The 23,838-nt window shown below is 56.4% G+C and overlaps 1 protein-coding gene across 1 annotated transcript in view; it reads left to right on the top strand.

Moving 5' to 3' along the window:
- Window positions 1-9,867: 9,867 nt before the first annotated feature.
- PARVB (parvin beta) overlaps window positions 9,868-23,838 on the top strand; it is a 68,617-nt gene continuing 54,646 nt past the window's right edge. The window contains 1 exon segment of the mRNA XM_011229518.3: window positions 9,868-9,993. Coding sequence (XP_011227820.2) covers window position 9,993 — 1 coding nt within the window. The 5' untranslated portion in view covers window positions 9,868-9,992.

Below are 23,838 nucleotides of genomic sequence, written 5' to 3' on the forward strand. Positions count from 1 at the left end.
TGGAATTCATTGAGCGCGCAGCCCGGCTGCCCTGGTTCCTGGCTGGCAGGGCCCCTGTCGGTCGCCTGCATGCTGGTTCTTGTGAAGGTGCCCTGCTGGCTGCTCGCTTTCAACCAGAGGGGAGGTTGCACCCCTGCTGATGGGGCAGGGAGGGGGCTGGCAGCAGCGTGGGATGAGCTCCTGGCCCTGCAGGTGGACGAAGCCAGCCAGCTCTCAGGTGTCTCGATCGTCACCTGGCGAGCCCGATAGAGGCCAGGGCCAGGCGCCCAGCATGGTGCAGTTGGCAATCGTTACCCCGCAGAGCAGGCTGTCTTGATGACAGGTTATCTCCTTACGCAGCACCCCTGGATCCAGCTGATTAAGAGAGCTGCAGGGGGGTGCTCCCTGCTCTTGTGGTGTCCGCCCGAGTGGTGAGTTAGCTCCAGAAGGCGCTGCAGAATCCTGGGTGAGATCACGGGGGTTCTTACCAGTTCCTGGTGGGCGGCGCCGAGGCTGAGGCCGGAGTCTGCAGGCCGGAGCCTTAGGGCCCTTATCAGTGAGGTGGAATCTTGATGGTTCTGAGGATTAGGCCTGTCCTTGCACGGACACGCTGAGCACAGAGCCCAGTGGGAGGGAGGCCCAGGGCCCCGGTGGCTTATCTTCCTCCTCAGCTGCGAGCGCGTCCTGGCAGCCACACCGCCCTCCCTCGGTGCTGCATGCTGTGGGCACCGTTGTGACCCATTTCACAGATGAGGAACCTCAAGGACGGAGAGGAGAGTGCTCTGCCCCGGGGCCCAATGGCATGGATGCGGACAGCTGGGAGCCACGTGGAGCCTGAGTCCCCAGCCACGGGGCTGTACTCTGCCTTGTCACCCTGGGTGGGTCACTGTCACCCTCAGTCTCGGTTTCCTTGTCTGTAAAATGGGCACGAGGAGGCCCGCCCTGCCTTCTTGAAAGACTCGTTGGGAGGTTTCACTCCAGGCAACACCTTGGCCTAGCCTCCTGGGTCAAGGTGTTCATTTTGAAAGAGGGGGCCTGGCAGAGTAGATGCAGCTGTCCAGCTGATCGGGGGAAGCAGAGCTGTTAATTTGGGGGAGGGGCATTCAGTGCTGGGGGCTGCTTTTGGGGGCAGGGTGTGGCCCTGCTCATGGACACCTGTCTCCCAGCGGGCACTCGGGTCCCTTTCGACCCCAGAGGTGCGGGTGAGAGGCCATGGCCAAAACCCCACAAACAACAATGACAACTGACATGAAGGCCACGGCCGGGCCTTGCATGTGAATGAGGTGAGGTTCAACAGCTTCCTCTTGACTTCTGTGTGGAGGGAGGGTCTTGGCTCCAAGCCAGCGGGGTCAGGCTTGTGTGGGTGGTCAGTGACAGATCCAGCTTGTAGGGTCTCACGCAGCAAGGTTCGGCTTAGGTAAATAAGCCTAGAAGAGCTGGAGGAGCGAGCGGCCCCAGAGCGCCAGACCCAGGGATTGGGCCCCGCTGTGACCCTGCCCTGCAGGTGTGGCTCACTGGCTTCTGGCATGGCAGGGGTGGGGGGTGGAGAGCCTTGCTACCCCCCCACCCCCAGGTCTCTTGTCGTGTGGCCGCTTCCCAGAAAACCCGGGAGACTTTGGTGAGCGCGGTGTGCGTTGCCATCACATGGATGACCCCGTCTGCGAGTGGGAGAGGCAGTCAGCCACGGGGGGAGCTCTTTCTCTTCCCTCTCTGCTCACTCCAGGCTCCAGGAGAGAAGCATAGGTCCGTCCCTCAGGGTTAGCTCCAGTCTGATTAAATTCGGGTGTTGTCCCACGCCTTGTAGCCGCGCATATGCAAATACCCGCCAAGCGGGATGCGAGCAAGGGACACACGCGGTGCAGACGGCATTCTGAGCTCCGTTAGATTTCTCCAGCAGTAAAGGGCCCTCGGAGGCAGTGTCCCCACTGCTGCGGAGGCCCCACTGATGGGTTTTATTTTCCTCTGTGTTGGAGTGATCCGATTCTAAGCACGACTTCTGAGCCCATTGTGGTGAGGAGCTTTCGAGGCTGCAGGAGCCCTGGAGCCTCGGGCCGAAATCCAGCTCGAGTTCCTGAAAGGCGGGGCCCTCGCTCTGCCTGGGCCGTGGGCTCAGCTACCCGCAGCGCGGAGCAAGTGGACTTTGGTGTGTGGGCCGTGCGGGCCTCAGCCTCGGCCTCTGCTGGTCTCTGGCGGGGATGGGCTCCCGCGCCCACTGTGAACGAGCCCGCAGCCTGCCTCGGGACCGTGGGCGGGCAGGGCCCGGGGTGCCTGGGCCGGGCTCACCCGCACCCCTCCCTCCACGGCTCCGTCACCACCAGCAAGGCCTACACACTGCTACTGCCAAGGGCCGGCTGGGAGGTCTTCTAGCCCCGGTGGCGACTACGGAATTCTGCTCGCGGAGCCGTGGAAGAGTACGTGGCTGGGCGGGGCTGGGTTCCAATAAAGCTTTATTTACAAAAGCAGACCAGAGGCCAGATTTGGCCCCCAGGCGGTTTACGGTCCTGCGATCTGTGGCGTAGATTAGACGAGTTCTTTCTGTCTTCTGAAACTGTTCCTGGGACAGGAATCCCAACAGCCCTATCCCCTGCTGGCTCCCGAGCCCCATCTGTGCTGACGAAGAGCCAGGAAAGGAGAAGCACAGATCTTCCATGACACTTCAGCCAGGAGCCGCGAATGTCTTCCCGCCCGTTAGCGGAAAGGGTCTCATTTGAGGTGCCACGTAATCTAAGACGTGTGCTTTGTGGCTACACGTTCCCTGCTGCAAAATACGTATAATTCTTACGAAGTGAGAGGGAGGGCCCGGAAGAGCTTTTACATCAGGCGGGCTGCTTATAGGCACTGGGTGGGGGTTAATAACAAATAACCTTCAGCGGAGAATGTTCCGCTGGCTAGGCTGCCGCCATATATATAGCCTGTGACTCCATCCCTGGGCGTTGGTCCATTAAGGAAGCTCTGGAGGCCCAGCCTTGACGGGAGCCAGGTGAGTGGTTCCATGTCTCAAGGAGCGAGTTTTGGACTCAGCCGCAGTGGGAAAAGGGAGAGAAGCAACTGCCCACATTCCCTCTTGGTGGAGGGAGCACTTTCTGTGGTTGGCACGCCAGGTGGCACTTTGCTTGTGCTCCAAATGAAGGAGCTGTGAGAGGAGATTGAGCGGAGGTCTCTGTGATGGGTTGAGCTGTATCCCCCCTCCAAACCCCCAGATGTATTCAAGTCCTAACACCCAGCACCTGGGAATGTGACCTTATTTGGAAATAGGGTCTTTACAGATGTGATTTAGGTGTCGGTTAGGATGAGGTCCCGGAGTGGGGTGGGCCCCTAATCCAATGTGATTGGAGAAGGGAGACGCAGTCACACGCAGGGAGAAGGCAACGTGACCGCGGCAGCCACAAGCCAGGGAGCTGCCAGGGACTGATGGCCACCACTGGAGTCCAGGGACAGAAGAAGCAGGACCATCCCCTGGAGGCGTCAGAGGGAGCACGGCCTTGCCACCTTGCTCTCAGACTTGTGGCCTCCAGCCTGTGAGGGGACGATTGTCTGTGTGCAGCCCCTCAGTTTGTGGTCATTTGTTACAGTGGCCGGTACCACGGGCACCATCAGAGTCTTCCTCTGGTCCTTGGACCTGCTAGCAGACTCGGTGGTTCTCCAGCCACTGAGGCCGTGAATGACGTTGGAATGTCGCCCATGGATGTGGAATTAGAGGCATTTCACCAGAAGCACTCCGTGAAGGGTCCACCCTCCGCGAGGCCTGCGGGGCAGAGCCAGGACCCAGGACCCAGGAGAGGCCAAGGACTTCAGAGGCGCCTTCCCTTCACCTGGTACTGAGAGTGCTCTAAACATTCGTGCCCCGCCCTCAGCCCCGTCCTCAATCCCCTGCCCCTTGGAAATGTGAAAAACGTGTTTTATGAATTCTGTTAACCATTGAAAAGTTGGGAACCCGTTCTTGCGAGGGTCCAAAGAGTAGATACCTCAGACTTGGCGAGCCAGCCGTCTCTGTAGGAACCATCAACGCCGCCTTAGCCTGAAAGCAGCTGTAGACAGTAGACACAGAAACACACAGGTGTAGCCGTGTGCCAATAACACCTTTTACAAGAGTAGGTGTTGGGCCAGATTTGGTCCGTGACTGTACTTTGCCAGTCCTGGTGTAAACCAGCAGTTACCAGACCCCACATCTGTCTGACATGTTCTGCTTTCTAGAATGTTCTCTGAGCGATGGCCATTTAAAGTGTTCTGTTATTCCTACTTTCCACGATGCTCACCTGAAGGGAGGATTAGAGCCTATTACCGGCAGTGCGGATAAGCAAGCCGAGATTTCTTTCCATGAGAGACGGCGGTGATGGCTTGGTGCCCAGAAGTATGCAGCATGTCTGTCTTTTTACCTAGCTCCCTCCTTCTCAGGAACACGGTCCTTAAAATATATATTGTGACATGGCAGCATGATTCACAATAGCCCGGAGATGGAAATAATCTCTGTGTCAGTCAACGGATGAGGGGATAAACGAAATGTGGGCCATCTGTGCGTGGCCCATGATTCACCCTGAACAAGGAAGGGGATGCTGACACCGGCTACGACACGGCCGAACCTTGAGGGCATCGTGCCAAGTGAACCAAGTCCCAGAATGACAAATACTGTAGGTTTCCGCTTGTATGGGGTCCCTAAAGCAATCAGATTCGTGGAGACAGAAAGCAGAGTGCTGGGCGCCGGGGGCTGGGGGAGGGGGAAGGGGAAGTTGTGTCATGGGGACGGGGTCTCAGTTTGGGAAGACGAAGAAATCGTGGAGGTGGGTGGTGGCGGTGATGGTTGTAGGGAGCGTGAAGGCACTTGAAATGGTTTTTGGTTATGTATATTTTACCAGAGTTTAAAAAATAAAGGAAAAAATCCTGGGAAACATACTACACATACAAAAGAGTGTACGTATGTACAGTTTCAAGAATAATTTAGAAAGTACCCACAGTCCTAGCGCCCAGCTTAGGTAACGTTGCCTGTACCACCCCCGCCTGGCTCCTCCCCCAGCAGAGGTGACCCACCCCCACGCTGAGCACGTGCTTCTCGTTTGTTTGCCTTCCCGGTCCTGTTACCATGCACGCGCACACTCCTGGGTGTTTGGTTGTGCCTGACTTTGAACGCTACGTGCCTGGAACCCCACTGTGCGCATCCCTGTGACTCAGGGGGTCGCCCAGCCGCACACACAGCTCAGCTCTGTGGTGTAACCGCGCTGCCCCCTCTGCGCCACTATGTTGGACCCCGTATCAGGGGCCCTGTGACTTTGGAACTGAGGCGCACGTGGGCTAAGTTTTGACCTAGACGCAGGAGAGCAGGTGGCGAAGGGTATGGATGGCCCGGCTCCCACTTGTGCCCGTGGCTCCCCCTCCCCTACCATTGGAATCTCTTTGGGTGAGTTACCCTACCTCTCTGCGCCCTGGTTTTCCCATCCGGTGATGGACGGTACTATCTATTTAAGACTCCCAGAAACAGCGGCTGGGACGTGCTCAGAAAGGCAGCTGGCTGGGAAGTCGCGCGGGGGGGTCCTTGTTGGGTGGGCCCTGCTGATGATAGTTTCTCTGGCAAAAATGCTCGGTGTGTAAGTTTATCGTTCCATTTGTGGGAAAATTAAACACATTTAAGAGTGAATTAAATGAGGGGATTTGTGATCATGAGCTGCGTGAATGCTTTTTGAGAAATGCAACGTACCAGGCAAGTTCTAGTACACGGTGGCATGCTCGCTAAGTATGTGTTCGAACGAAGGATAATTTGATGAGCCAATCAAGTCATATATAATGGGATTATTTGGTTCTAAAACTAATGAGGTGACTGAGAGCAGGAACAGCTGCTAAAAATAATCCCGTGCTTCTAGAAAACCGAAAGACGAGAGAAGAGGCTCGTGCTGGATTGCAGCCAGGAGCCAGGCCCGGAGAGCTGGCACGCTGTGTCCCGGGAGCAGTCCAAGCGCCCATTTGGGACCATGGTTTCAAAGCTGGCATTTATAGCACTCTGAGCAGACCTGTCAAGGGTGCGGCTGCCTCAGACAAGCTCTGGAAATCAGTGGATAGAAACTGGAATGCCCACGTCATAGCTTACAGCGTGAAGTGCGCTGGGATCCCGAGTCTCGGGCCTTGGCACCTGGTCCCCCGGGCGTGGCGGATGGGGGAATGAGTCGTTCATTGCCTTTTCCTAGTTTCTGGTGGTCCTTGGCTCATCGACACATCACTCCAGCCTCTGCCTCTGTCGCCGTATGATCACCTTCCCTGCTCTGTGTCTCATTTCCCAATTTCCCTCTCCCTGGAAGCACGCCAGTTGAGCCCACCCTGACCCTGTATGACTTCCTCTTAACTTGGTAACACCTGCAAAGGCCGTCTCTCCAAGTAAGGTCCCACGCACAAGCTCCGGGTAGACGTGAATTCTGGGGTTCGCAGGACCCGGCACTTGGTAAGTGCCTTAAACTCGTAATTATTACTTTTATGATTATTCTCATAGATGAGGGAGTGATGGCGATAGATCGTAAACAGGTAGTTAATCGTACTTGGTCTTGGGGCTGTATACGCTGGTTCATTGTGAAGTCTGCTCTTGGTTTTGAAGGGAGAAGGCTTGGTCTTTCTCTTTTCACTTGAAAAAGACTGTGGAGCGTGTGTCTGCCCAGCGCCCACAGCTTCCAAATGGATAAGCTCTTTAGATTAACTTCTGCTTTATAATCACATTCTGTTTTTTGACTCATAAGATAAACAGCAAATTTTCCAGATATTTCTCTCTTTTTTTTTTAAGATTTTATTTATTAATTTGACAGAAACAGCCAGCGAGAGAGGGAACACAAGCAGGGGGAGTGGGAGAGGAAAGAAGCAGACTCCTAGCAGAGGAGCCTGATGTGGCTCGATCCCAGAACGCTGGGATCACGCCCTGAGCCGAAGGCAGACGCTTAAGGACTGCGCCACCCAGGTGCCCCATCCAGATATTCGCTCCTTTAAAATGAACTCTGCTCCCTGTCAGCCTTGGGGAGTTGAATGGGCTGGTACAGCGTCCCTTTCTTGTTCTTTTTTTTTCTTTTTTTTTTTTAAGATTTTATTCCTTTCTTGTTCTTAAGGGAGAAGGGCGGCCACGAAATGTGGGTGTTGAGTGTAAATTCGGAATCTCGTGTGCTGGGTGTCGGGGATATTGGCTGAAAAAACGGTGTCCTACAGCTCTGCCTTTCACAGTCTCCCCTGCCTTGTTTGACAGGTACAGAGGTGTGTCATTAAACAGGTACAAAGACTGCTGTCATTGGATTTTAAATAGCACTTGTCATTTGCATAGTGGTGTATTTGCCTAACAGAGTGGAGGGATGGATGCGACTGTCCCAGGCGGCATTCTCCCCCGCCCTCCTCTGCAGTGCTTTCTCTCCTTGTCATCGGAGGAAACATTTTTGCTTATGTTCTGAGAAGGTGGGAAGGATTCAGAAATGAAGGGTGGCTTCTTGCATGAGAATTTCATGACTGATCGTCATGGGGCATCTTCTGCTCCAGTGTCTGAGGGGTGAGGAATTACTTCCAAGAGGAAACTTCCAGAAGTTGAGCAGGAGAAACTGAGGCTGAGCTGGAAGCTAGAGAAATCGACGGTGAGAAAGGTGATCGAAGCTGGGTGCTTCGGGGCCCACGTCCCCATGTTCCGGGTGTGCGGGCGTGAGGACACCGGACTTCGTGTGTCCCGCTGGGATGGAACCGAGACGGTGTCATCTGTAATGCGGCCGCATTAGGCATTGGGGGCCATACAGAAGTCGGGATGCCGCTGGCTCCCTGGACCATGGGCCCCGAAGATCAAGTCTGGTGTCACTCAGGAAGAGAAGTGGTGGGGGAGAGGGCGGGGAAGTGCTGGGCTCTGTTCCTTCCTTCTGGAACACTGTGGGTTCCCGTTAGACACGGTTCTCATGTTCTCCCCTCCCCTAGCAGCCACCAGTCTGTTCTCTGCATCTATGAGCTGGTTTTTGTTTTTTAGTTTTTTAAAAAATCTACCTATATTGATATATATCCATATATATGACTCTTTCGGAGGAGACCATGGGGTTCCTGATTCTCTTACAGCTTTCCAAGTGGACAGTTGGTTTCCTTTTAAAAGCTAGGTGGCATCTTCCATGACTGACCTTCTGGTTGCTGTGCCCCGGGGAGCTGAGCACCAGCTTTGGGCATCTGCTTGGCTGACTTGGTGATGCCGAGGTGCTGAGAAGACCCCCTACTCCCAGCGCAGGCTCTGTGTGCCGGCCGAAGGCCCCTCTCCCTGGAGCACCAGTGTCTCCCGCGGGCTGGCGAGGGCCTCCCTGCCTCCACTCTGCTCTAGCCGGAGGGGCATCCCAGTGCCCTCTGGGGCCCTGGCCCCGGGCTCTCTGTTACTTTAGGTTTGCCGGGCCTGTCATAACAAAGTACCCTAGACTGTGTGGCTGAAGCAATAAGAACTTACGTGCTCACAGTCCTGGAAGTCCAAGGTCAAGGAGCCAGCGGGCTCGGTTTCTCTCCCTGGCTTGCTGATGGTGTCTTCCCTCTGCACGTCCCCGGCTTCTGTCTCTGTGTGTCCACACTTGCTCTTCTTACAAGGCCACCAGTCAGGTTGGATCAGGGTCCACCCCTATGACCCCATTTTTCCTTAATCTTCTTTTTAAAGGCTCTGTCTCCAAATCCGGTCACATTCTGAGGTCCTGAGGCTGAAGACTCTGACATTTGAGTTCTGGGGGTGAGGAGGGGGGTACAGTGTAGCCCATAGTCACCCAAACACGAGAACCAGTAAAGCAAGATCAGCCTGGGGCCTTCATTGACCTTGGGTGTCTCCGACTTGCTTCACCAGCTCCTTGGCCTCACCTCTGCATGACCCCTGGTTTGCATTGTGTCGGGTGGGCGTGGAGTGTGGGGTGAGGCAGGGGTGCCTGGGGAGGCTGGGATCCCAATGCCCGTGACTGTTTGAGGCCCCGGACCACCCCTCTGGAACCCTGCCCGCGGGAGAGCCAGCTCCGGGCCCCGGTGTCTGTTGGGCTCCCGCACTCCCGCCTAAGCAAACCTGGGCACTGGTGGAGCCATCAGGTGACACCTGTGAGAAGAATGTGTCTCCCTGGGAGTTGGGGATTGCTAGTAATTACCACAAATAACAGCTCCCGTGTGTCCCGGTGCCGGGTGCCGCAGGACCTCATCTATCCCTGTGGCTGCCCCAGGAGCTCAGTATGGTTGGCAACCCCATCTTAGAGATGTGGAAACGCAGACATGTGGCCTGTCCAGGTCACCCAGCTGGGGGGTGCCTGGGCCCGGCTTTTGAAACCGGCTGGTGTGTCCAGTGGCCAAAGGGGGAGCAGATCTAGTTCCCCTTTCCAGGATCTTCCTGGGCACTTCCACCCTGGGAAGTGAGCACCGCCGACAGCAAATCTGTCAGCCTCCGCTCTTCGGGTGGCCTCGGCTCTGGCTTAGGCTTTCTGTTTCTGGTGTCTGATTTCTGTTGTCGTGGAAACGGGGTGACAAGTGTTCCTTGTTCGCGTGGGGGTGCTCCTGACGGAGTTGGCAACCGGAAGGCAGCCTGGGGCGCTGCGGGCCTGCCCTGGCACCCTGCCCCAGAGCCCGGCCTCCAGCCCCAGGCCCAGATCGAAGACTTATCGGAGGCCAGCGTTTGCTGGGCCGTACCCCTCACCCCTCCGCCCCGAGCCACATAACCGTGACTCGGGTCCCGCCGCAGGAATGGATACTCCCTTCCTTCCTTCTCTGCTCTGTGGGTCGGTTTTCCTGGAGCAGTTTGCTGGCCCACGAGGCAGTTGGCAGTGAGGATAGAAATAGTGTTTCGTGGTTAGCAGAGTTCTATCATTTGAAAGCAGCCCCATCCTCCGGGCGGCCCGATCCCTCGTGGCCTTCCTCAGAGCGCCCGAAAGAGGCCTTTCCCACAAATCGCAAGTCATGGGGTCCCTGCCCGCATCCATATATGAACGTGATGTGTGTGCTCTGGGTGCCCGCTGCGTGCCCGCCGGCCTGGCACTCGTCTGCGTTTCTCACGCGCCCTCCAGCCGCACCCCGTCCTGGCCAGTGAGTGCCCCCCGTTTTCTGACCATTTTCAGCAGGAGTCAAACCCGGGGCTGGCCCTAATTCCTCGTCTGCTTTATGAGGGAGGGTTGTTTAGACAAGAATGGGTCCTGGGCTGGCCGTTTTGATTTACCGGGAAGGGGACAAGGATGTTGGCGTGAGGACGGGGAGGTAAGAGGGTCCTTGGGAATCCCCCCTCGGCCCTGGTGGACGGACGCCTGCTGTGTGCATTGCAGCGTGTCGAGATGCTCCCGTCGCCCGCGGGGTCGTGTGGGTCTTTGGGCCTAGAAGAAGAATGGCGTTTGGAACGTTTTCAGGGACAAGTTACAATGATGCTGCTTTTAGGGGCTACCTGATAGGATGGATTTCTTTTTAATGACCTTTGGTTCTGTCTTTCCCCTTTAACTGGCTGTTCTTGGCCAGGATCTGGCTCGTGTTGTCACCACTGGATAAGCGATTCATTCTGTCTTTCCTGTGGGAGCAGCGGACGGTGGAAGGCATTCGCGCTGCGCAGGCAGGGGTGAGGCCAGCTCACCCTGTGCCCTGGCATAGTTGCCCTGATGCTCTGTCTTCCCGCCTGGGAAGGAGATCGTGGGACAGGTGATGTGCCCCGTGCGATCCTCATGAAACTTAATAGTTGAGGAAACTGAAGTCCAGAGAGGCTAAGTAAGCTGCCCAAGGTCGCACAGCAGTCGGGAACTGGAGTTGGGGGTTTAGTTGGAGCTCTTCACGTCGGCTTGAAGGCCATCTCCGTGGGGCCTGCTGGGGACAGTGAGATGGTGGCTATTTGGAAGCCCCTGTGCCTCTGACACTGAGAAAGCTCCCAAGAATGCTCCTTCCCCACCTGGGGGAGTAAAAAACACATTTTTCCTGGGCTCTGCCTGGTTTAAAAAAAAAAAAAAATGGTGGGGCACCTGGGTGGCTCAGTCGTTAAGCATCTGCCTTCAGCTCAGAGCGTGATTCCGGCATCCTGGGATCGAGCCCCGCATCGGGCTCCCTGCTCCACTGGGAGCCTGCTTCTTCCTCTCCCACTCCCCCTGCTTGTGTTCCCTCTCTTGCTGGCTGTCTCTTTCTCCGTCAAAGAAATTAAAAAAAAAAAAAAGGGACACTGGAACTTGGGTCCTCAGGGGACCAAGATAGGAGCCCTTCCCTCAAGGAGGTCATAGGCTGATTTTTGTTTGTGTCTTGATCATTCATATTGTTTTGAGCGGGCTTTTTGTAGGGGTGTGGGGACCTTTCTGGAGGAGAAACCAGCAGTTGAAGGAAGAGCATAAGGAGACCCAATGCAGGGAGGCTCTCTGCTCGCTCTGGGGCAGCTCTTCAGAGACAGAAGGGTTTACCATAGGCTCAGAAAGCAGCTGAACCAGGCCACTAGCTCTTCCCGTGCGGGGGTGGGGTGAGGAGGGGTGCAGGAATGGATGGCTGATGGAAGGGCTTGGCGGCTGGCGGAGGGGCAGACCCCGCTGCCCTCCCCTCAGGCTGCTGGGTAGCTACATTCACTGCCGGTCCCCCGGGGGAGCCTCGAGGCACAGGAGCACGGTCAAGGCTCTGAGAAGTTCTGCAGAAAAAAATCATCTGTTCACCACTGCTTCCACTGCTCCCTTGACCCGGGCTGAGTTCCTGCCAGACCTAGAGACGCCTGGGGTAGGTCAGTGGAGCCCGCTTGGGGACCGGAAATGATGGGGACAGCCAAACACCCATCTTGCTCATCTGTGCCTTGCTGTTCGCGGGTTGTCTCAGGTTCTGCTGGATGTCTGCGAGCTAGTTTCACAGCAGTCCTGATTGGGCTTTCTGCCTAGAAAGTACTGCTGCCCATGGAGGTGGGGGTCTGTGAAACTCTCTGTTAGGAAAGGGTCCCCAGGCACCCGAAGCTTGGGGACCAACCTGAGCGTGCCCCCTCCACTGTGGCTCCAGGGCCACCTGCCCGCACACCCCCCACCCCCAGCCCGCTCTGCTTGGCACCCAGAGGCCTTTTCTGGAATAGCACTGGTCATCAGTGTGTTTGTCACCTCCTTGGCTCGAGGTCTGCTGCGCAGGAAGGCGGGGGCAGGGCAGCTGTGATGGGGCTCACGATTAGCGGGTACACATTTATTCTGGATGCTCGGCTAGTGGGACGGTAGGATACAAGTCCTAGCTCCATCTCTGACTGGCCATTCCTTTATCTTCTTCCTCATCGGTAAAATGGGGGTAAGGAGCGGCGCCCTCTCCCTGCCCTTAGGACCCTGTATAGCCCATTCCCGGGAACCCAGAAGTCGCCGCTCCTTCAGTCCCTGCCTGGTGTCGCCTTGTGTCCTGGCTCCCCTCTGCCTCCTCCCTACCCTCTTACCTACCTACGGGGATCCAGGACTTAAACTTTCTAGGATTTCTTAAATGCCCGTGACTCCCCTTGCCTGTTATTTGGTGAAGAGTGCTTTGTCGCTGGGGAGACTTGGTTCCAGGGTGAAGGTCAGCACTTGGCTGCCTCTCCTTGGGGCAGGGCGCCTGCTTGCAGAGCCTCTGTCTGCTGGTCTGCAGGGGCAGCCCCGTCCCGGCAGCGAGGAGCCTGCGTGAGCTCTTGCAGGAGCGTGCAGGATGGGCAGGCTCCCCAGAGGCAGACTTCCTTCCTCCAGTGGCGCCAGGCCCAGTCGTCTCTGCCCCCACCCTGCAGGCCGTAGCAGGGATTTCAAGTTGGGGGTGGAATGGGACACGAGAAGGGAACTTGAGAATGAAGGGGTGGCAGTTTGTGGACCATCTCCTTCCCGGCTTTATTAGCCATCCTCCTGCTACAGGCCGACCCCGAGCAAAAGGACACACTTCCCCCAACCTGCTGGGAATGTGAGGACAGAGGCTGCCAGTGTCTTCTTCCTCCTTGTAGGCCAGGCTCCTTCAAGACTTGGTTCCAAGGTTACCTCCTTCAGGAAGCCTGCCTGGACTGCTACTCGTTCCCTCTCAGGTCCCTAGCGTTTTCACACACCTCCATTATTTGTCTCCTGGATGCTGAGCCCCTCGGGGCAGGACCTGGCCGCCCGGTGCCAGGCCTGGTGTTGGTGGATGTCCGCTAAGTGGTTGCAGGGAGGGGAGTGGATGAGCAGAAGTAAACTGAACCAGATCTTCTCACAGCTCTGCTATGAATGTGCATAAAAAGCCAGACTTCTCTGAAATGGAGGAAATACAAACTAAAAGTGAATTAGTATAGCACGCCTACTCGCCCCAGCCCCTGACTGTTAACCTCTCAGCCGCCGTCTACAAACAAAGGGACCCCGGGGAGGAACTGTATGTGTCCCTCAGTGTTCTCTTCAAACACACAAGTTCCCGTGCAGCTGGGGACGCAGGACGCACCTTTGGATTGGGGTTTGCTGAATGGAAGCGCTCACTGGCTGTGGAAAGCCCGGCGTGGCCTGGCAGGGAGTACCCCTGGGGGGGGGGCAGCAACAGAATGTGAGGCCTTCGGGGCAGGAAGGAAGCGGGGTGCTGTGACAGTCACCCAAGGGACCTGGGGGCGGGCATCTGGAAGCACGAGGAGGGGCTGGTCATCTAAAGCTTCTGCAGACAGAACATACCCCGCGGTTTTGAAGCCTTCCGGTCCTGTTGCCCACACGGCGGACTGGGTGAGCAAGGTGGACAGAAGACATCTCAGGACTGTGACCCTGGGCTGGGCTGGTCCAGCTGTCCCTGCTTAGCCGCGCCGTCACCAGAGTGCAGAGTGTGGACCCTGCAGAAGCCCTGGTTTCCTTGGGGAGGGAGGGGCCCCGTTGCCAGGGCAACCAGAGGTGTGTGGGGGGGTGGGAGGCCAGGCCTCCAGCAAATGGCTGAGCCTGTTGCCACGCCAGAGGGCAAGCACCACACGAGGACCCCCTCCAGCACCTCATCCCCCCTTGGAAGGAAGGGGCTGTGGGATGGGAGGGGAGCAGTAGGCATGGCCCCCTGCTGCCTTCCGCATGCCCCTGCTCTGGCTGCCTGGCCGGGGCTGGTGAGGGTGTGTGGACTTCAGCGTCTGGCGAAGAGCCGGGCACGCAGTGTGGTCATGAAGATGGATGGACAGGGCTGCGGGGCTTGCCCCTGGCCTTGGGCCCCCACCTCATGTCCACACTGCATTTCTCATGCAGCAGAGACTGAAGAGTCTGGGCTGTCTCTTTGTGCCAACGACACCACCCTGTGCGTTCCCTGGAGGCTGGTGGTGGGGCCTGGTTGGGAACAGGCCTGAGCCCTTCTCCAGAAGATCTAGAGGCAGGGACCCGGGCTCACACTCTACACTTGGTTACACTCTGTTGTTATTTTAATACTGGACTGTTCGTGTCCAAGTTGAACAGATGCTCTCTAAGCCCAGAGTCCTGTGTCCCCTTGGTGCCCTGGGTATGGTTTGCAAAGCATAGGACAGCTGGATGGGGTCCATGACAGCCCTGTGAGGGGGGTGCACAAGGCCCTGGCCCCCATGGGGTTCTGACCTGAGTGAGGGTACTGGAGTGCCTGTGGAAGCTGCCCGACTGTGCAGAAATGTCGGGAACCCTCACTTGCCCAGCTTCTGGGCAGCTCGAGCAGGGTTTCTGCCCCGGGCACTGTTCACGTTTTGCGCTGGAGGCGTCTCTGGGGCAGGGCCTGCCTGGGTGCTGCGGGGTGTCCAGCGGCATCCCTGGGCTGTACGGGCTGATGCCATTAGCACCTGCGGTGTCTGGGCGTGACGGCCTTAACTCCCAGACACCTCCACACCGCTGGAGGACAGAATTGTCCCTGGAGATGGGTGGGGCCTGGTAAGATGCAAAGGACAGGCTCCTGGGGCCCAGGGCCGTGCACAGGTGCATGGATGTGTTTTGAAGGACACCAGGCTATCTCCCCATTCGACTAGCTCGATGCAGGAGTGGTGAGCGCATCCCATGCCTGCCAGAGGCCTGGTGACACACGTGCGTTTGGCCCTGTGTGTGCACGTCTATAAATCCCTGCTTCCCGCTGTGAGGTCCGCTGAGCGGCCTCCCCCACCTTCAGGTGAGGACACAGGGAGAGAGAGCTGGGTGCGAGTGTGACAACGATGTCACACGCACAGTGCTGAGTGCGACACAGAGGATGATGCTTCCGGCTCTGGCTTGGGGCTGACTTAACAGGGCACCGTGGATGGCGCAGCTGGGTGGACCTTCCTGCTTTCACAGTCTGGAGGCCGCAAGGCCCAAGTCAAGGTGTCAGCTGTGCTGCGTTCCCTCTGGGGCTCTAGGGGAGGATTGACCTTGCCTTTTCCAGGTTCTGGTGGCTTCGGTGCTCCTGGGCTTGGGGCTGCCTCACTCCGGGCTCCGCCTCTGTCTGCATGTGGCCCTATTCCCTCTGTGCCTCCTTGTCTCCATCTCCTCTTCTTTTAAGGACGCCAGTCAGTAGGGCAGCCTCGTCTCAACTTAAAAACATCTGCACAGGGTGTCTGGGTGGCTCAGTCGGTGAAGCATCTGCCTTCAGCTCAGGTCATGATCCCAGGGTCCTGGGATCCACATTTGGGCTCCCTGCTCAGCGGAGAGCCTGTTTCTCCCTCTCCCTCTGCCACTCCCCCTGCTTGTGCTCTCTCTCTCTAATAAATAAATAAAATCTTTAAAAAAACAAAAACAAAAAAACATCTGCAGAGGCCCCTTATCCAAAGAAGGCCACATTCCCAGGCATGGGGGGTGGTTAGGATCACAACATGTCTTTTTGGGGCTGAAATTCAACCCATAACATGATGAGTTTTTCCAAATCTTTCAGATCTGTCTGCCTCCTGAGTGCCAGCCCAGCCCAGTGGGGAGGGTGCAGTGGGCTGGTGGGGAGCGCCCCCTGAGGGAGGCGTGTGGGGCTCTGGGAAGGGAGGCATCCGGGGGACACCTGGGAGGCAGGAACCTGCCTGGGTGTTTAGGGAGCTGCATGACTTCCCTGCTTTTTTGTTCTGGTAGGAAGCTGGTCTGCATGTGGCTTTAAACTTTAGAGCTACTATCTGCATTTGAACCTCACAACTAGGAAAGTTCAAGGAGTCTAGAAAAGACATACGAGCATGGTAGTCGCGCTTGGTGGTATAAGTGCAAACAAGCAGCTTCCTGAACACCAGGGCGTTTTACAGAGCTGCATGGTGGGAGCCGTGGAGTGGAGTCCTGGGCTCCCGTCCTGCCCCGTACCCTACAAGTCTTGTGTGTGTCCTTAATTCGGAGAAGCTGTGTTGAATGTGCCTGGCACAGTGCTGGGAGAAGTTACCTTGCCCAAGGGCACAGCCAGATGGGTAGGCCGACTCCTCCCCACCATCCCCCTGCCTGGGCCCCGCCCGTGTCCTCAGGTTGGGGCCCTTGTGGGCGAAACCGCAGGGGGGTATCCGTTTCTTCATCAGCGCTAACCTGATCCTGCTACTGGGTGTATCCTGAGCCCGGTGAGCACTCTGACATCTGGGCTGGTGTTTACTGCGTATAGCCCCTTGAACTATAACCTCGAGAGAGAATGGGTTCAGAGTGGCGGGGGCTGCTGCCCGGGACCCTGGGGGTCTGAGACCTGGAGCAGCAGGGGTGGGGCTGAGAAGATGCCTACGGCAGGTGCTCCAGGAGGAGAGCAGAGGAACAGGTTCAGGCCTGGAGAGGTGGTGGGGCACAGCTGTGGCCGGAAAGGTCAGGGGCTTAGCACATCCCCGGCTGCACCCCTCGAGCTCATTCGGTAGCCAGGCGCGGAAGGAAGGGGGAGCGCGGTGGTCCCGTCAGCTGCTGTGCTGGCCCCTGGGGGAGGGGTTACCTCGGCTCTCGTGGACACCAGCCTGTGCTGCTCCTTCTGCATAAAGGTAATAATGCGATACACGTTAGTGGATTTGCCATCAAGATCTTAGCCAACCTTTTCAGGTCTCATCGTCACATGCGCGTGACCTGCAGCGCTCGGGGACAGTTAGTTGTGTTTTTATCCACAGTGTCGGTGGGACTCATCCTATGTGCTCGTTTGTGTTTGTTCTGCCTGCGTGACCAAGGCCGTGGCTTTTTCCATAACGGCTGCGTCATTGGAGCTCAGCCTGGGGTCCGGCGCAGAGTAGGTGCTCAGTAAAATGGGTGCAGTCAAAGAATGTTCTGGGCCTTTTGAAATGACGTGGTGGAGCTGGGGCTGTCTTGAGGCTGTTTTCTGTGGCTGCTGTAATGAATGACCAGAAGTCTAGTGGCTTAAAGCAACACAGACTTGCATTCTTGGAGTCTGAAGTCCTACGATCCAGGTGTTGGCAAGGTTGTGCTCCTGGAGGCCCCAGGTGAGAATCCGTTTTCTCGACTTCTCAGCTGCTTGAGGTGTCTGCGTTCCTCGGTGTGGGGTCCGCCCTGCATCTGCAAAGCCAACGGTGCGGTGTCTTCGCATCTCTCGCTGCTTCCACTGTCTCATTGCTCACAGCTCCTCCTGTGTCCTTTTTAGAAGGACCCTTGCAACTTCTTAGGGCCCACCTGGATAGCCAGGATAACTCCTTGTCTTAAGATCCTTAATGTAATCATATCCGTTAAGTCCCTTGTGCCTTGTAGAGCCACTGGTTGCAGGGATCAGGATGGAGACATCTTTGGGGGAAGAGGGGGTGTTACTTAGCAGGGCACAGAGTCCCTAAAAGAAAACAGCTCCTACGAGTTCCAAAGAGGAACACCAGAAGTTCTGGAAGGTTAGGGTCCTGCATTCACCATTAACCTTCCGTGTGTAATTGAGTGCCTCCTTTGGGACGGGCCCCGTCTGTCTGCCCTTCCAGGCCACTATGGAGGCCACTATGGACACGCATCCAGCAACGGGTGCATGCATATGTCTCGAACATGACTGTGCTTGAAAGGAAAGCAACGGGATGGGGCCCAATGGGAGTGTGTGGGGTGCAGTGGGGAACCTCGTTTAATCTGGCTGGCTGCGAGGGAATCTCCACTGGCCTCTGGCTCCTAGATGCTCCTTTGGGACTTTCCCTCCAAAGTCTGGTCTCTGGGAACCCCAGCGGGTTGTGAAGATCCCTCTCCTTTGTTGCCTGGAGTGTGGAATCCAGTCAGTGAGGGTGGGGTTGTGCTTGCCCAGGTGGGCTGCCCGAAATGCTGCGTTGGCTCCCGGAGTGTCTCAGGTGAGGACACAGCCGCCAGCACCAGGGCTGCCCCCTTTGGAAGGTGCCCATCTGCCCAGCAGGCCAGATTCTCTAGTTTGGATGGAACCTTTGCAGAATGTGTCTGGTCTTTCTTGCTTCTGCTGGTGGAGATGGGCCACTAGAGGGCGCCATCCTGCCGGCCGTTTTCTCATTCTCTTCTCTGGTCCTCCCCCCACCCCCCATCAGGTCTCTGGTGGCAGGTGCGCATAGAATTGCTTTTTTTTCTTTTTCTTTTTTTTTTTTTTTAACGACCTAATGATTTAATCTTCTTATTTTCTCAGCAGAGCACGCTTTGGACTTCCCTGAATAATATAATGGGACATTACTGATCAGATTAATTAATATGAGTTGGAAGCACAGGGACCTGCAGAACTTGCTTTCCCAGGCTTACTTCTGAATTGCCATTTCTGTTTTCTCTTTATTAAGCACATTTCTCTCCCGGTGCGTTAAGCTCATTGGGCTCGCCTGCTCCTGGAAATGATCAGCAGATTTCGTAACCTGCCCCGCGCCGTTCGGCTCCAGGGGGCCGTGGCTGAAAAGCACAAAGGGGAGACATCGATGGGCATTTTTGATAATTCTGGGTTTCTTTGGGGGTAGTGTCAGCCCTCTGCCCCCCCTTCTGCTTATTTTAGACTCTCCCTTTTTATTAACTCATGACAGATTTTCATGACCAGTGATTGAAATTGCTTCCACGTCCTCACCAAAACCCAGCACAGTTGATTGGTGGAAATGTGGTAAATGCACCATCCCCAAATCAAGGGAACAGAGCACACACATCATGTCCAGATTAGCACGTGTGCAGCCAGGATGCAGTGATTGCCAGGCGTTTGTGCTAAGCGGGGGACTGAGAAAGTGGGAGGCAGAACTGGATGGCCCTTTTGGGGGCCTGGGGAGGCTGGCCTCAGGGACGTAGGTCCAGCTGTTCTTCAGATAACATATGCCAAAGGGCGTCCATTAAGTGCTGGTGGCCCTTGAGGTCCTCGGGAAGCCAGGGCTCTTGCGTATCCCTAGAGAAGCTCGTTTGCCTGGGGGAGCCTGCTCCACCATCCTTTCTTTGCTCCTGGCACGGGGCTGCATTTTGATTTCACTGTGAGCCACTCCTGCGGGCTCCGTGTCTTCCTTCTCCTGGTTGCCGGTCACCGTGCACGGTGGCTGGCCTCAGCTCCCTGCTGGCACTTTGGGCTTTTCAGAATTGGCGTGGTGGGCGGGGGGGGGGATCACACGTGTTGCTGGCACTGTCCAGCTGCCATCCTGATGTTTTATGTAGAGTTGAGGTTCTGTTATCATTCAGCCTCATTAGTGTCTGTTTTAAATGCTCAGCCACCATACAAAGATGTTTGTGGTGATGCCCGAGCAGTACCTGAAGGATCTTTGAGATTAGATCATGCCTGGTTTGCAGTGACGTGGATGTTTCAATGTCTGGGTTTTTTGAGAATCGGTGACGAGGGGGTATGTGGCCCCTCGTCATCTGAGCAGTTAGCTAATGAGGCTCTTGCACCCCTCGATACTTACACATACCTGAGGCTTTTGGGGTCTGGTTTGGCTCGGTTCCACCAGGTGGGCACGTCCTCTCTCTGCTGGGCCCACCTCTGGGGGCACAGGGGTGACGGGTTGGCCTCTGCCTCCGGGAGTCTATAATCTGGCAGTGACACATTCACATACCCCCTAGGTCGTAACCCGGAGTGCAGGGGCTCGCGGTGAGTTCATGGCCAGACCTTGCAGCCTTTTTTTTTTTTTTTTTTTTACCCCCCTAGATTTTAGGTATTTACTTGAGAGAGAGAGCACAGAGGGAGAGGGAGAAGCAGACTCCCCGCTGAACAGGGACCCCGATGCAGGACTCGATCCCAGCACCCCAGGATCATGACCTGAGCCAAAGGCAAACGCTTCACCGACTGAGCCACCTAGCTGCCCCTGGGCCTCGCAGCCTTGCAAGTGCTTGGTGCACTGGGTGAGCTTGTCAGGTGGGTGACTCCCTGACACCCAGTGCGGGTACTGAAGGGGGGACGGGAAGGGGAGACCCAGCACTTACTGCTTGACTGCTTCTTGTTAATTAGTTGTCACGACAACCTTAGGATTGTGTCTTGTTATTATCCCCCTGCAGTGGAAAGACAGTAAATGATAGGAGTTGAAGCTCGTGCCCAAGGTCATTGTGTGACGGACCTCCAGAGCCTGTGTGTTCTCTTATTCCGCCTGTACCGGCTCCCGCCCTGGGCTTGGGGGGCTTTGGATGAGGGACTCTTTGTAGGGTCGGTGTGCGATGCCATGGGGAGGGATTTGGGCTTTGTGTGGGGAGGCAGTGGAAGGTGGGCACAGTCTGTGGGCAGAGGAATGACCTGATGGGCTGTGTTCTGGGGACAAAGTCTTGAGACAGCGTGGGAGGTGGACTGGAAGGGAGGGACTGGGAGCCGAGACCCGTAGAGACCAGAGCAGACGCCCGGCCCTGCGCGGCTCCAGCCGCCGTCTCCGGCCCCTGAGGATTCTACCTGCTGCATCTGGGAGGTGACTCAAATAAGCTGACCCACTTGCTCTCCGCCTGAGCCGCTGTTGTCCCTTGTCCCTACAGGATCAGTCATTCTTTATGAGCAAGAGGCCCGGGCCCCTCCGTGTCCTGGTTTCTGCTCGCCAGGTGGTTTATATGGTAAACCTGACATTTCACGTTCACCTGGAAGTCTTTCTTCCTATTCTTCCCGCAGACAATTCATTTTGCTGTGGTCCTTGCCTTTTTTCTGATCACCCGGGGCAAAGGGGAAGAAAAGGCCTGATCTGGGCTGGGGAATTGTCTGTTTGACATCAGCTTCTGAGCTCCAGCCTTTTTTGTATTTATACTTAAGTAACTGTAGGTATCCAGAAGACCTGCTTTCCCGGAGACGGGTGGATGGCTTTGTTCTCGCTGGCCTCTCTCCTGGATGCCTGCAGCAGTGGCTGGTCGCGGCGCACGCCCCAGCCGACGAGCTTTGTTGCTCCAGAGGCAGCTTGTCCCACTAAGTCCCTAACTGCAGAGCAGAGCCCTTCCTCTGAGCCCTCTCCCTCCGTGCGGCCACATCGCAGTAATCGGGTCCTTGGTGACCCACGACTGCCAGGCTAATGTAAGCCTTAATGGAAACTCTCCTTTTCCACCCAATTAAGTGGCTGGAGGTGGAATGTTTTGCAAGAACAGTCTGTTCCCTGTTCTCCTGACTTTGTGTCTCTTATCTAAATTCCCCGTTCAGCTCCCTTTTGTCTACGTAAACACGTACTCATCGGTCCCACAAATGTTTATTGTGTGCTGATGACGTGTCAGGTTTTGTGCAGGCTCTGAGGCTGTGCTCCTGAGCAGCGCCCGGCCCCCATGCGCTCCTGGGTGGGGGTGGGGAGGCAGGCCCGCCCCACAGCTACACCGATGGGGTAAAGGATTGTCGTTGTCACGGGCAAGGGGAGCTGTAGGAAGCCGGAGGAGGAGCTCTCACTCTGTGTGGGGCCTGAGTGCTCACTGAGGGTGAGCCTCCTCGGTGCCAGGCGCTAGGCCAGGCTGTGGGGCGGAAGGGCCAGGCACGCCCTTCCCCTCCGTCTGCTGCCGGCACCGTACTCTCGGCGGCCTGAGAGCAGGCCCCGTCCCACTCGTTCTCCTGTCCCCTTAGTGCCCGGCGGAGGGCCGATGCGGAGGTGGCCTTCGACCGGCGTCCGTGGGATCCGCAGCCTGCGGACCCCGAGGCTCGCCGCTGCCTCAGTGGGACAGACCTTCAGCTGCGAGCGCAGCGTGGGGGGCAGAAACACCTGCCGACCTCCTTTGGATTTCGCTTTATTGAAATGCTCACACATTTATTTTAGCCTCGAAACTTATTTCGTCTCGAGAAATGGGATGGAACCTCGTGCCCCAGCAGAGCAAACCCCATAAATGAGATGTCAGGCTGAGCTGTCCTTACGGCGTGGGCCACAGTCACGGGACTTTCTTATTCCTGTGGTGCTGTCAGCGCGCTTCAGACGCCCCTCCTCAGCTGAGAAATTACCGCGAGTTAAACACACGTAAATACAGCCAGCTCGTTCCCATGGGCCAGCATCCTCGTGAGGGGACCAGATTCCATTCCGCGGTGAAAACAAACCGGATCTGCCACTTTAAAGGTCAAGAGGCTCTCTCTCGCACGTTTTCCCTCTCCGGTCGCTGAGAGTAATTTCCCTCTTGTCCCACGTCCGGGTTGGAAAGGGCGGCTGCTCTCCTCGGGCCGGGGGCCGTCAGCTCCCACAGCCTTTGACCCCAGGCCAGATGCTGCCGTCCATCCGTTAGAATCCTGAGAATCGGAGAGATTGAACCTGGACATCATAACCTCCTGGGAAAGACCGGGCCTCACACTTCAAGGCCTTTGCAGGCGTGGTAGCTCCAGAAAGAACTCCCGACCCTGCGTGGTGATCCTAGCTCGCAGTGAACGCCAGTGTCTGTGGAGGTCAGAAAGAGTGGAATCCGCGCCCCCCCAGCGGTCTGCTCTGCGTGACATCTTCCTTGGGCCCGATTTTAATGGAGCTGTGAGATCTTCACGAGCGGGACAGTGGGACTCACACCACTGTGTGAAGAGCTCCACGGCTGATGGATTTCATTATTCTGATCAACTCTGACTTCGGCAGAGAAATGACCCCTCTGAGCGCGGATGGAAGCCCTCACTGTTGGGCAGAGGCCGGGAAAGCCTCACGGTCGGGTCCTCCTAGGCACCGAGAAGTTTCTGTCCCCCCACCTGCCCTAGTCCGGCCCGTGGGGGGGACTCGGTGCCTCTACCCTCCCTTTGTTTTCCTGGCAACTCCGAGGACCGCTCCGTTCCCTTGAGGACCTGCCCGACCTGGGAGTGGGAGTGTCTTGACCAGGACCCATAAGCATCCAGAGCCGAGGCAGCTTTCCTGCCGTTTTCTGGTTCCCCCTGTAGACGTGGATCAGGTGACGCACTGTTTTGTGGGGTTTTCTCTTTGGTCTGGTTCCCATGGCACTGCTGAAAATTCTCCTCCTGATCTTTTGTTCTGCACAAAAACCAGGAAGCGTAGACATGGCGACAGAAGTCCCCACAGGTGGCAAAACATCACGGCTGTGTTGAAATGTCAGAGAATGGAATTGTCACTGCTTTAGCATCCGAGGCCGCGACCCACCCCTCGGCAGGCCTTTGTATCCTCCACGAAGCCCTGCGGGTGAGCCCCCCATAGGCTCCCTGCACCCCGTCTTTGCAGGGGGTGCGTCGTGATCCCCCGTCCTGCCCCGGCGCCCCTTGTGGAGTGAGAGGCCGAGAAGCCTTGTGTGTTCAGACTCCCACATCTCTGACGGTGACCTTGCTCCGTGAGCCAGGCACTTTCAGGGCGTGCGTGCCCAGGAATGTCACAAAGAGGGAAAAAAGGTGCCTAAAAGCCTGTGTTTTTGGAAAGAGCTTGGGTATAAATAAATAAATGAAAGCCATACAGAGGAAAAGATTAAAAAAAAAAATCAAAGATGGAACCTTTGCGTTTGGCCTGGGACGTAACTGGCAGGCTGTTTATGAGATGCTGTCAAGTGTTGAGGTTATGGTTTCCAGTTCTTTCTTCCTTTTTATGTGCTTGTAATTCCAGGCAGGAGAGGTGTTTTTTTTTTGTTTTTTTTTTTTTAAAGCCTTGCCCAGTCCTTGGGTGGGGTGAGGGAAAAGGAACGGGCTTTGGAAACAGCCTGCGTACATCGATCCAACAGATGCTAAAAGCTAGCATTTATCGAGCGCTTACTGGATGCCAGCACCTCATTGAGTCTTGTAATCTCTCGTCGAGGGGTGCCCCCATTTCACAGATGACAGCTGAGGCACGGTGCAAGTAAGTAGCTTGCCCAGGAT

This window comes from Ailuropoda melanoleuca, chromosome 15 (assembly GCF_002007445.2).
Source record: "Ailuropoda melanoleuca isolate Jingjing chromosome 15, ASM200744v2, whole genome shotgun sequence".
Lineage (NCBI taxonomy): Eukaryota > Metazoa > Chordata > Mammalia > Carnivora > Ursidae > Ailuropoda > Ailuropoda melanoleuca.